General features: G+C 40.5%; 1 protein-coding gene across 4 annotated transcripts in view; it reads right to left on the reverse strand.

Annotated features, from left to right (window-relative positions):
- LOC150077632 (epidermal growth factor receptor kinase substrate 8-like) overlaps positions 1 to 12,250 on the reverse strand; it is a 432,910-nt gene that overhangs the window by 64,190 nt on the left and 356,470 nt on the right. For all 4 annotated transcript variants that reach the window (XM_090384186.1, XM_090384185.1, XM_090384188.1 and 1 more), the window contains one exon: positions 5,341 to 5,446. In XM_090384186.1, coding sequence (XP_090240312.1) covers positions 5,341 to 5,446 — 106 coding nt within the window. The remainder of the gene's footprint in view (positions 1 to 5,340; positions 5,447 to 12,250) is intronic.

Genomic DNA, 12,250 nt, shown 5'->3' on the forward strand with positions numbered 1-12,250 from the left:
TCTCCAGTGTGAAGACTCCTGTCACACCTGTCTTACGACGCAGCAATGTAGTATATCACATCACCTGTAGAGACTGTAACAGTTGCTACATAGTTAGAAACATCAAGGCATCTCCAAGATCGCCTTACGGAACACGACAGAGCAATCTGGCTTGCCGAAACTGACCAGTCCGCGGTTGCAGAACATTTTTGGGCCACCAACCACGATCTTGACCCCAAATGTGACTTTGAAATAGTAGACCACTCACGACACTTTCGCCACCGCTTATGGCTAGAGTCACTCAACATAGTAAACAATCCAAAGGCAATAAATCGCCAAAAAGCATACGCCTACACCCCATCCTAGAGACAACCGTTTTAATGCTAGATGATCAGTGGAGTAGAAAGCAGCACATGTCCGTGCAACAACAATGACGCATAATTAACGTGCCTCACTCAGCTCATTGCACTTATCCGTTGTATTTTGTATTTAAATGTCAGTTGATGAAGAGACACGCATCTCGAAAGCTACTGTTAGTATATATTTGTATTCTTACATTAAACTGGATTTATAACTTATACGTGTATGTTATTAAAAGTTTGCATCACAATCACACTTAGTTTAATTTTCTTTTAAAAAATTTTAAAATGATTTAATTTTTTTACACAAAACATAATAGTGCCACTTAATACTAGTAGTGTTTTGTTTCTTTCACGGACTTTTTCGGAAAGTCCACATAAAACAAAAGTTCTCTGTTTTACTAATTTCGTCAATATTAAATTTTTTTCAATTTAGCATTAGTCAAGCGAGGCATATCATTATTATTGGCTACATGGTGCAAGGAAGCCTGAGGCTTATGCTGCAGCAGACAAAAAAAAAAAAAAAAAAATCCCTGAGTTACCCTAAGAGAGAGACAGAGTGGGAGAGGGAGAGAGGGAAAGAGAGGGAAAGAGAGGGAGAGTCAAAAGTAAAAGGGAATCACCAACAAAGAAGAATGATGATATCCAGCTCAGGATTCTGGGTGTGCCAAGCCCATACTCACCAGATGCAAGAAAGCAAGTTTTTACAGCATCAGCCAAAAGAAAAAAAAAAACCCTTCCCATTTCACCCACCTGATCACTCCAAATTTTGTCTAGTTCAGCTTTAAATTTATTTAAGCTATCAACTTCCACAACAACAGATGGAAGTCTGTTCCAGCAATCAACTACCTGCTGGCTAAAGGAAAACTTCTGCACATCTATTCTACAACTTTCTTTCCTCAATTTGAATCTATGCTCACTCAGGTTCTTAATCTGAGCAAGCAGAAGATTGTTGTTTGTTATTTGGTTTTTAAGAGCATTAGCAACTAAAGCCATATTGCACCGGGATATGCGGTGGACATTCCCTGACCTTTCCGCATCCTCCATATTTGATGGTGATGTAAGCAGAAGTATCCTGCCAGCACTGAGCCTGCTCAAACCATTCAAGACCTTGTACACCTCGATCAGGTCACCTTGCAGGTGCCTAGTCTCCAGATGCTGCAACTTGCAGAACTTAAGCCTTTCTTCATAAGCGCACCCCCCCCCTTTGTTCCTCTCACCAATCTTGATGCCCTTCTCTGTACTCATTCTAAAATGAGGCCTCCAGACATGTATACAGTACTCGAGGTGTGGCCTGACCATTGCCTTATTAGCATTAGCAAGGACACATGATGCAAGAAAGCAAGCTTATATAGCATCAGCCAAAAAAAAAACAAAAAAAAAAAACACCCTTCTCATTTTACTCATCCACCCGCTCCAAATGTTTGTCTAGTTCTGCCTTGAATCTGATTAAGCTATCAAATTCTACGACAGATAGATGTTTGTTCCAGCAATCAACCATCTGCAGGCTAAAGGTAAACTTCCGCACATCTAGCCTACAACTGTCTTTCCTCAATTTGAATTTATGCCCTCTCAGGCAATTATTCTGAGCAAGAGGAAGAATCCCATCGGCATTGAGCATGCTCAAACCGTTCAAGGCTTTATACACCTCAATCAGATCACCTCGAAGGTGCCTAAGTCTCCAGACACTATAATTTGCAAAACTTAAGCCTTTCTTCGTAAGAGCAACCCTTTGTTCCATTCAGTAATCTTGTTGCCTCTCTCTGTACTCGTTCCAACAGCTCTATATCCTTCTTAAAATGAGGCCTCCAGACCTGAGTACAGTACTCAAGGTGTGGCCTGACCATTGCCTTATACAAGGGGAGAATCATCTCCTCATCCCTGCTAGAAAAATTGCTGTACATCATTGACAAGACACCATGGGCTACTCTTGCAGACTGTCTGCACTGCTCAGAAAACTTCATATCTGCCTGCACAATTATCCCCTGGCCCTTTTCACTCTAGTACCACACAGTTAATACGTTGCTCTGGGGTTACTGTTTCCCATATGCAGTACTTTACATTTGTCAATGTTAAAATTCAGTTGCCACCTCTCAGCTCATCTATTCAGCTTTTCTAGATCCTGTTGCAGCAGCGTAATGTCATTAGTGTCATTAACAACCCTGCTGACCTTCATATCGTCTGCAAACTTGGACATTAAGCCTGATATACCATCATCAATATCATTAATGAATACAACACTGAACCCTGGCGGACTCCACTAATAACATTAGTCCACGAAGAGCAGTGTCCATTGATTACCACTCTGTCTTCTCCCACTCAACCATCCCTTTATCCTTAGCAGCAATTTGCCTCCAATGCCACACTGCTCCAATTTGTGCAGCATTCTTCCATGTGCAACAGTATCAAAAGCCTTTCTAAGATCCAAATATATGATATCAAAATTATTCTTTGCATCCAGTTACTTTGTGACTACATCATAGTATTCAATCAAATTGGTCAGACAAGACTTCCCCTTAACAAACCCATGCTGTGTCCGAGCTATAACTGAAGTCTTGTCTAGATGATCCTGCAATGCATCTTTAACCAATGCCGCCATTAATTTCCCTGGAACTCAAGTTAAACTAACAGGTTTGTAATTATTTGTGTCTACCTTTGATCCTCCTTTCTGGAGTGGGGTCACATTTGCACATTTCCAGTCCATGAGTACCTTCCCTGAGTCCAAAGAAGCCCTCATAATAATGGTTAGGGTTTGCTTTTTTGTTCCGGGTAAAATAATGGAGTCACTGGTTAAAGATGCATTGCAGGATCATCTAGACAAGACTGCAGCAATAATTCAGACACAGCATGGGTTTGTTAAGGGAAAGTCTTGTCTGACATATTTGATAGGATATTATGATGTGGTTACAAAGGAACTGGATGCAAAAAATAATTTTGATATCATATATTTGGATTTCAGGAAAGCTTTTGACACTGTTGCGCATGGAATACTATTGTACAAATTGGAGCAGAATGGTGTTAAGGGTAAGTTGCTACAATGGATAAAAGGATGGTTAAGTGCGAGAAGACAGAGGGTGGTAATCAATGGGTGCTGCTCTTCTTGGACTAATGTTATTAGCGGAGTCTCACAGGGTTCGGTGTTGGGTCCACTGTTGTTTTGTATATTTATCAATGATATTGATGAAGGTATATCAGGCTTAGTGTCGAAGTTTGCAGATGATATAAAGGTTGGCAGGGTTGTTAATGACAGTAATAGCAGTGTGCTACTGCAACAGGATCTAGATAATTTGGGCAGATGGGCTAAGAAGTGGCAACTGAAGTTTAACCTTGACAAATGTAAAGTACTGCATATGGGTAGAAGTAACCCCAGAGAAACGTACCGACTGTGTGGTACTACACTTAAGGTGGTACAAAATGAAAAAGACCTGGGAGTAATTGTGCAGGCAGATATGAAGTTTTCTGAGCAATGCAGACAGGCTGCCAGGGCAGGTCATGGGGTTTTGTCAATGATAAATAGGAATTTTGCTAGCAGGGAAAAGGAGGCGATTAGCCCTGTGTATAAGGTCTGTCTGGTTTTTTTTTTAGGAGCATTAGCAACTAAGGCCATATTGCTCCGGGATATGCGGTGGTCATTCCCTGATCTTTCCGCATCCTCCGTATTTGGTGGTGACGGGCTCGAACCCCGGTCTAATCAAGAAGCGTGGGCTACGCACTGCTGCTCCTTCCCACCTGGCTACGGAGGCGCCTGTGTATAAGGCAATGGTCAGGCCACGCCTTGAGTACTGCGTACAGGTCTGGTGGCCTCATTTTAGGAAGGATGTAGATTTACTTGAGCGTGTACAGAGAAGGGCAACAAGATTGGTGAGGGGAATGAAGGAATCCTCTTATCAAGAGAGGCTTAAGTTCTGCAAATTGCAGTGGCCGGAGACTAGGCACCTGCACGGTGATCTGATTGAGGTGTATAAGGCCTTGAATGGGTTCAGCATGCTGAATTCTGATGGGATCCTTCCACTTTTTCAGATTACGAACCTAAGGGGGCATAAATTCAAATTAAGAAAGGACAGATGTAGAATAGATGTGCGGAAATTTGCCTTTAGCCAGCGGGTGGTTAATTGCTGGAACAAACTTCCATCTGTCAGTGTGGAAATTGATAGGTTGAATAAATTTAAGCAGGAACTGGACAGGCAGTTGGAGGGAATGGTGTGATTTTTGATTTTTTTTTTTTTTTTTTTTTTGGCTGATGCTGCATAAGCTCATACATTTGCTTTCTTGCATCACATGCTACCACCACTACTACTACTACTACTACTACCACCACCACCACCACCCCGGGTGCCTTTCTTATGTTTATCTTCAACAATTCTTCCTCCACTTTACTCTCAGTTATTACAAGATTATCTAGCTTACTGCCATAGTTCAATACACCTCTGGCATTCCCCTTAAGGCATTCCCCTGAATAACTCCTTAAGTGTGAATGTAGATGCAAAATATTCATTTAGTTTGTTAGCTCCCTGAGCAGGATCATCAACAGCTAAACCATCGATATCAAGTGGACCAATCTGATTCATCCCCTTCCTTTCAGAGTTTACATAAGAAAAGAACTCTTTGCTGTTTTTCTTTGCATCCTTCGCCAAAGTTTTCTCGTAATTTGCCTTTGCCTCACTAACCTCCGTTGTGATTTGGTTACAGACCAGCTTATATCTATAAGCTGGTCTTACGATAGAAGTCTTCCATGTGCAACAGTATCGAAAGCTTTACTGAAATCCAAGTATATGATATCAAAATTATTCTTTTGCATGCCTTTCCTTTGTGACCACATCGTAGTATCCAATCAAATTGATCAGACAAAACTTCCCTTTAACAAACCCATGTAAATTTCATTAAGAAAAGGATGTGTCTAATCCCAACAATGTCATTATCACCTACATATAGTTATGCCTATGAAAACTATTTTTTTAATTTACTGATTTTCAAAAAATTTCTCAAACAACAGAATTTTTACCTTATGAGATCGAATTTCCTCCAGCCTATCCTCAGGAAAAGGATACTCAGCAACCATACCATTAAAGAATACAGGATGATAAGTTCCCACATCTTTCCATTGGTCACTATACAAACATAGATGTAAAATTAAAAAAACATGGAATATGAAAGAACTGAAAAAAATAATTAAAAAACTGAAAGAACAACAATTTTATAATCTCATCATAGCTTCTACCTGAATTTTATTAGTTTAAGCAGAATAAACTGAAATACAGAAAGTGTTAGTATACACTTCATAACATTAGCACATATAATCCTCCTGCATTATCAGCTTCACATTCTTACCCTAGCTATTGTAACCTCTGTTTCTTCAACTGCTTACCTGATACTATCAATCAATCTACCTCTTGGTCTGCCTCTAAGTCTACTCCATTTTTGCTTCAAACATCTTTTTGCCTAATCTGCCTTCTCTCATCCTTTCAATATCTATAGAATTTTAAGTTTGCTTAATTTATCTCTGATTTATAAGGGTTTATTTTTTTACAATTTGACATCGCTGCCAAAGGAAAGAGTAAGTTCCCTGCAGATTCATTTTATGCTTGTGGATGTTATATAGTGACAAACAAAAAAACTGCACACCTTAAAAAAAGTAACATTTGTAGTAAAACGTAAAAGATATCATTTGATTACAGTCATTTTGATTACAGTCATTTGAGTCTGCTGACGAGGCTACTAGAGACGGTCGTGTTCCAAGCCGCTAAGTGGATTTTTCTTATTTATTGATTTGAAATTATTGTTTTTCTAAAACTTTTGATTTAAATTTAGTAGTACAACATTATTTTGTGATTTTCTGATTAACATGGTGTATTTATTCTTTACTCGGCCTTGTAATTGCATAAAAGTATCGGTAAAGGTTTCCACGTGTTTCAACTCCGATACCGTTCGTAATTTTCCCGCCATTGTGATACGATAGTTGTATGCCGTACTAGACAGCGTTAGTTGAACTTCGTTAGCAGTTAAATTGTACGTTTAAATAAATACATATAACGACTTAGATTACAAACGTAATATAATTAATTATATTTAACATAATTAATAACATAATTAATTATAATTAATTAATAAATTAATAGAATCATGACTCAGACCAGAGCAGCAAAGCAAAAGGCTCAAGCTAATGGAAGCGCTGTGGCTCAGAGCAGAACTGAGGGGGGCAGTTGTCCTCTGACTCACAGCCTTATAAAATGCACTGTTTGCTTGATGTCTGCAGAGCAATCGGGTACGGGACATGATACTGCCAAGGGGGATGTCTTTGTGTGTGCGCGCGATGCAAGGAGTGTATCGACATCAGGCAACAACTCGGCGTTCTTGTGGGCCTATATGAGAGCTTGAAGGACAGGGTGGATGCCCTCGAAGAAACTAAATTGAGGGGCCCATCAAGCTCTCAGCTGCCCACATCAACGCCAGGGCTTGCACTTGGGCATCGCGTGACACAGAGACAACCCCCAAGGCAGAATGCGCTGGTCCCGAAGGAACTAGTAGTTGTTGGTGACTCTATTGTCAGGGAAACGGGGAACATGCTTTGTAAAAAAGACAGGTGGAACAGGACCAGGGTATGTCTGCCAGGGGCAAAGGTTGATGACGTTGTAGAGCGAATATCATCTTTTAAGGGCACAAAAGGTGATATAGTTGTACACGTTGGCACTAATAATATTAAGAGTAGGAGACCGGCAGAATTACTTAACAAGTACAGGTCACTGTTGAACAAAAGCCGAGAATTAGGATTGAATTTGAAAGTGTCTGCAATTCTGCCCAGACACGATAGGAGGGAGTATATGATGAGAGCCTTGTCGATCAATTCGGCCCTGGAAAGATTGTGCAAGGCTCAAGGGGTAGAATTTTTTTCAGCCTGGACTGTACTTGTTAACAGGAGAGATTGCTTCTACAGGGATGGGATACACTTAAATAGAAAGGGTGCAAGAATATTTGCTGATGCTATCGAGGCAGTGTTAGGTGGGTCGGAAAACTGCTAGCTTGGGGGGAGACAAAAACCAATAGATTGACAGTAGCCACTGGCAGAGGTGAAAGAGATTCTTGCACTGCTTCTATTAGAATGAGCAGAAGCCTGAAAAACAAGATGCATGGTATTTCAGAGACTGCTGGGAGCCATTGCGGTACAAGTAAACACATGGGTTGTGTTAGGGTAGCTAAGAATAGAAACAGGTGCAGGTATACTTGCGTGTACACCAATGCTAGGAGTTTAGTAAATAAATTTGATGAATTTGAGGTATTGCTCAAAACATCAAAGGCAGATATTGTTGGGATATCAGAGACGTGGTGTCACACAGATATAAGGGATGCAGAACTGCAATTTGGGGAGTACAACGTCTACAGAAAGGATAGACAGGATAGGAAGGGGGGGAGGGGTTATGCTATTAGTTAAGAAACACATAAAAACCAAGGAAGTGAAGCCAGTCGACATCGCTGGACAGTGCAGTGGGGAGTCAGTTTGGTGTGACATAAACATTGGGAGATCAAAATTGAGAGTAGGAGTGTGCTATAGGCCTAATGACTCTGATGAGTATAATAAGGAACTGTACAGGGAAATAGAGTGGGCCAGTAAATCAGAGTGTCTTATAATGGGAGATTTTAATTTCCCAGATATTGACTGGAATTTGGGGGCTGGTTACTCACACACTAGCAGGGCTTTTGTGGATTTATTGGATGATTGTTTTCTACATCAGCATGTTCGGGAGGCAACTAGAGGGAGTAATACTCTTGATTTGATTATCAGCAGTGATTCTTCATGCATTAAGAATCTGCAGATAAATGAACCACTAGGTGGCAGTGATCACAGTGCGCTGAAGTGGGATTTACTCAAAGAGGTAACTACCATTAGGGGTAAAGGGAAGGGTTATTGCTTCCGTAAAGGCGACTACGATGGACTGAGACAGTATTTAAATTCTATACAGTGGGACCAACTGATGATGTTAACAACAGCAAATTCAAAATGGGAAGCATTCAAAGAACGTATTTTGGAAGCTACTAGGCTTTACATACCAACTAAGAAATATTGTTCAAGGTTTAGGCCAAAATGGATGTCAGATGAACTAATGAGGCATATGGCAGAGGAGAAAAATGCATGGGATACTTACAAATTAACACATGACACAGAAGCCTATGATACATACAAGTTGATATGCAACCAGGTTACAAAGGAGGTTAGGCAGGCGAAGGCAGATTACGAGAAATCCTTGGCAAGGGATGCAAAGAAAAACAGCAAAGAGTTCTTTACTTATGTAAACTCTAGAAGGAAGGGGATGAATTAGATTGGTCCACTTGATATTGATGGGTCAACTGTTGATGATCCTGCTCAGGTAGCTAACAAACTAAATGAATATTTTGCATCGACAATCACACATGAGGAGTTATTCAGCAAGGGGAATGCCAGAGGTGTATTCAACTCTAGCAGTAAGCTACAGAATCTTGAAATAACTGGGAGTAAAGTGGAGGAGAAACTGTTGAAGATAAACACAAGAAAGGCACCCGGGGTGGATGGGATCTATCCAGTTATATTAAAGGAGGCAGCAAAGGAGGTAAGCAAACCCTTAGCCATAATTATGAGAGCTTCCTTGGACTCAGGGGAGGTACCCATAGACTGGAAATGTGCAAATGTGACCCCAATTCACAAAGGAGGATCAAAGGCTGACACAAGTAATTATAGACCTGTGAGCTTAACTTCTGTTCTCGGAAAATTAATGGAGGCACTGGTTAAAGAAGCACTGCAGGATCATTTAGACAAGACTTCAGTTATAGCTCAGACACAGCATAGTTTTGTTAAGGGGAAGTCTTGCCTGACCAACTTGATTGGATACTATGATGCAGTCACAAAAGAACTGGATGCAGGGAATAACTTTGATATTATATACATGGATCTTAGAAAGGCTTTTGATACTGTTGCACATGGAAGATTGCTGCACAAATTGGAGCAGTGTGGCATTGGAGGCAAATTGCTGCTATGGATAAAGGGGTGGTTGAGGGGGAGAAGACAGAGAGTGGTAATCAATGGACACTGCTCATCGTGGACTAATGTTATTAGTGGAGTCCCTCAGGGCTCAGTGTTGGGTCCATTATTGTTTTCTGTATTTATAAATGATATTGATGATAGTATATCAAGCTTAATGTCCAAGTTTGCAGATGATACAAAGGTTGGCAGTGTTGTCAAGGACACTACTGACACTGTGCTGCTGCAACAGGATCTGGAAAGGTTGAGCAGATGGGCTGAGAGGTGGCAAATGAAGTTTAACATTGACAAATGTAAAGTACTACACATGGGAAACAGCAACCCCAGAGCAACGTATCAACTCTGTGGTACTACACTGACAGTGGTAGAGAATGAAAGGGACTTGGGGGTGATTGTGCAGGCAGATATGAAGTTCTCTGAGCAGTGCAGACGGGCTGCAAGAGTAGCTCATGGAGTATTGTCAATGATATACAGGAATTTTTCCAGCAGGGATAAGGAGGTGATTATTCCATTGTATAAGGCAATGGTCAGCCACACCTAGAGTACTGTATACAGGTCTGGAGGCCTCATTTCAAGAAGGATGTAGAGCTGCTGGAACGAGTACAGAGAAGGGCAACAAGATTAGTGAATGGAACAAAGGGGTGCTCTTACGAAGAAAGGCTTAAGTTTTGCAAATTACAGTGTCTGGAGACTAGGCACCAGCGAGGTGATCTGATAGAGGTGTATAAAGCCTTGAATGGTTTAAGCATGCTCAATGCTGATGGGATTCTTCCTCTAGCTCAGAAAATTCACCTGAGATGGCATAAATTCATATTGAGGAAAGACAGATGTAGGTAGACGTGCGGAAATTTGCCTTTAGCCAGCGGGTGGTTGGTTGGTGGAACAGACTGCCATCCCTTGTGGTGGAGGTTGATAGCCTAAATAAGTTTAAGGCTCAGCTGGACAGGTATTTTGAACGAACAGAGGGGTGAAGTGGAAGTGGGTTTTTTTGGCTGATGCTGCATAAGCTTGCTTTCTTGCATCAAATGCCTCTACTAATGCTAATGCTAATTTGATATTTATTACACCATGCTTTTTTTTTTCTTATTTTCTAATTTGTAAGATGGACCTGCCACTGCTTCCATCGGTTCAGCTTATTTTTCTGAAACTGTATTTTAATATCGGTAAAGCTTTTGATAGATTATAACAGCGCACATTACTATGGATAAAGAGACAGCTCAGCAAAAAGAAACAGTATGGTTAATAGTGGCCATACTCTTCCTGAACGAATGGTAAAAGCGGAGGTTCTTTGGGATTCTGCATTGAACCTTTTATTTCAATGATGCAGGTAAATCATACTTGAAGTCCAAATTTACTGATGCTTTGAGCAAAATAAGTAATGACAGTAATCAGACCTGAAAAATGGCAACAGAGGTTTACATCTGGTGAGTATGGGCTTGGAAAACCAAGGGTCCTGAGCTGGTTATCATCATTCTTCTCTTTCTTGCCTTCTTGGTGGTTCCCTTCTACTCTCTCACTCTCTCTCTCTCTCTCTCTCTCTCTCTCTCTCTTTCTCTCTCTCTCTCAGAGGGTAATGCGGGATTTTTTTTTTTTTTTTTTTTTTTTGGATGGTGCAAAATGAGCCTCAGGCTTCCTTGCACCATATGCTAATATATATAAATATATTTTTTTTTTTATGTAAACCCCAAACACGAGAGGTGTTAGAACTTATAGTACTTAGTACCGTGCTTGGATTGGAGGTTGATAAGAAGAAAGAAGATATTTATTGACGTTATACTTGAATTCCTGTAGACTAATTTTTCAGGAAATATGTATGAAGGAAGGTTGTTCCAGAAAACGGCAGTTGAATGAATAAACGAGAAAGATGAAAAGTTGGTTCTGTGTGTTTGAAGATGAACAGTAAATGGATGTTGGCTGGTGGTCGCACGTGTTTGGACTGTTTTGAAAGAGAGAGAGAGAGAGCAGGAATTATAGAAGCCAAATTCAGAAGAACAGTGAACCTAGCTGCCTTCTTCTGAACAGAATCAAAAAGCCTGAGAGAGAGAGGTTTTAGGGACACCACCACAATATTCCATTGTAGGGCAGATTTGTGATTTGTGCAGAGTGAACAGCTGTTTGGAAGAAAAGTAACGCTGAGAGCAAAAGAGAAAACCAAGTTTTTTAGATGCAGAGGAAGAAATATTTGTAATGTTCTTGTACCAAGAGAGATCAGAAGTCAGATTAATCCCCAAAAGAGGTATATCAACTTGCCTAGAAATCGGAGTATTACCAAAGATAAGCATAGGAGATGAAGAATCCTTTTTGTGATATATAAGACAAGACTGAGTTTTAGAAGGATTGAAATTAACTAAGTTGTCTTTGCCCCACTGGAGAATTACCTGGAGATCAACATTTCAGGAATTGATAGCGGATATTCGAGAAGTTGAAGCTGATTGAGCAGGGCAAGTTTTCTCAAAATCATTGGCAAAACTATGGACAGGATTTCCAGTCAATGGAAGAAGGTCATTATTATACAAGAGGAAAAGAGTGGGGGAAAGAACTGAACCTTGGAGGACACCAGCATTAGTGGAGAAGTTAGAAGACAGAGAGCCATCTACCATCACCTTCAGTGAGCGATCAGAGAGAAAACTGGATAACCAATTACAAAAACATTTTTTTTTTTTTTTGTTTTTACGAAAACCCCGAAAACGAAAAGTACCAAAACCTATAGTACTTAGTACCGTGCATGGGTTGAAGGAGAAATATGGGGGGGGGGATGCCGGAAACTTTGCTCTAGAGACTAAACATGGGTTTCACCACTTCAAGCCTCTACTGGTGGAATTTCACCGGTTGATGAAAATCATCTACCACCTACAGTGGACAAACCATAAGATAGAAGCTTGTTTAGAATACCATTATGCCAAAC

This window comes from Mastigoproctus giganteus, chromosome 11, assembly GCF_048544385.1.
Source record: "Mastigoproctus giganteus isolate SK-2022 chromosome 11, ASM4854438v1, whole genome shotgun sequence".
NCBI classification, from domain to species: Eukaryota; Metazoa; Arthropoda; class Arachnida; order Uropygi; family Thelyphonidae; genus Mastigoproctus; species Mastigoproctus giganteus.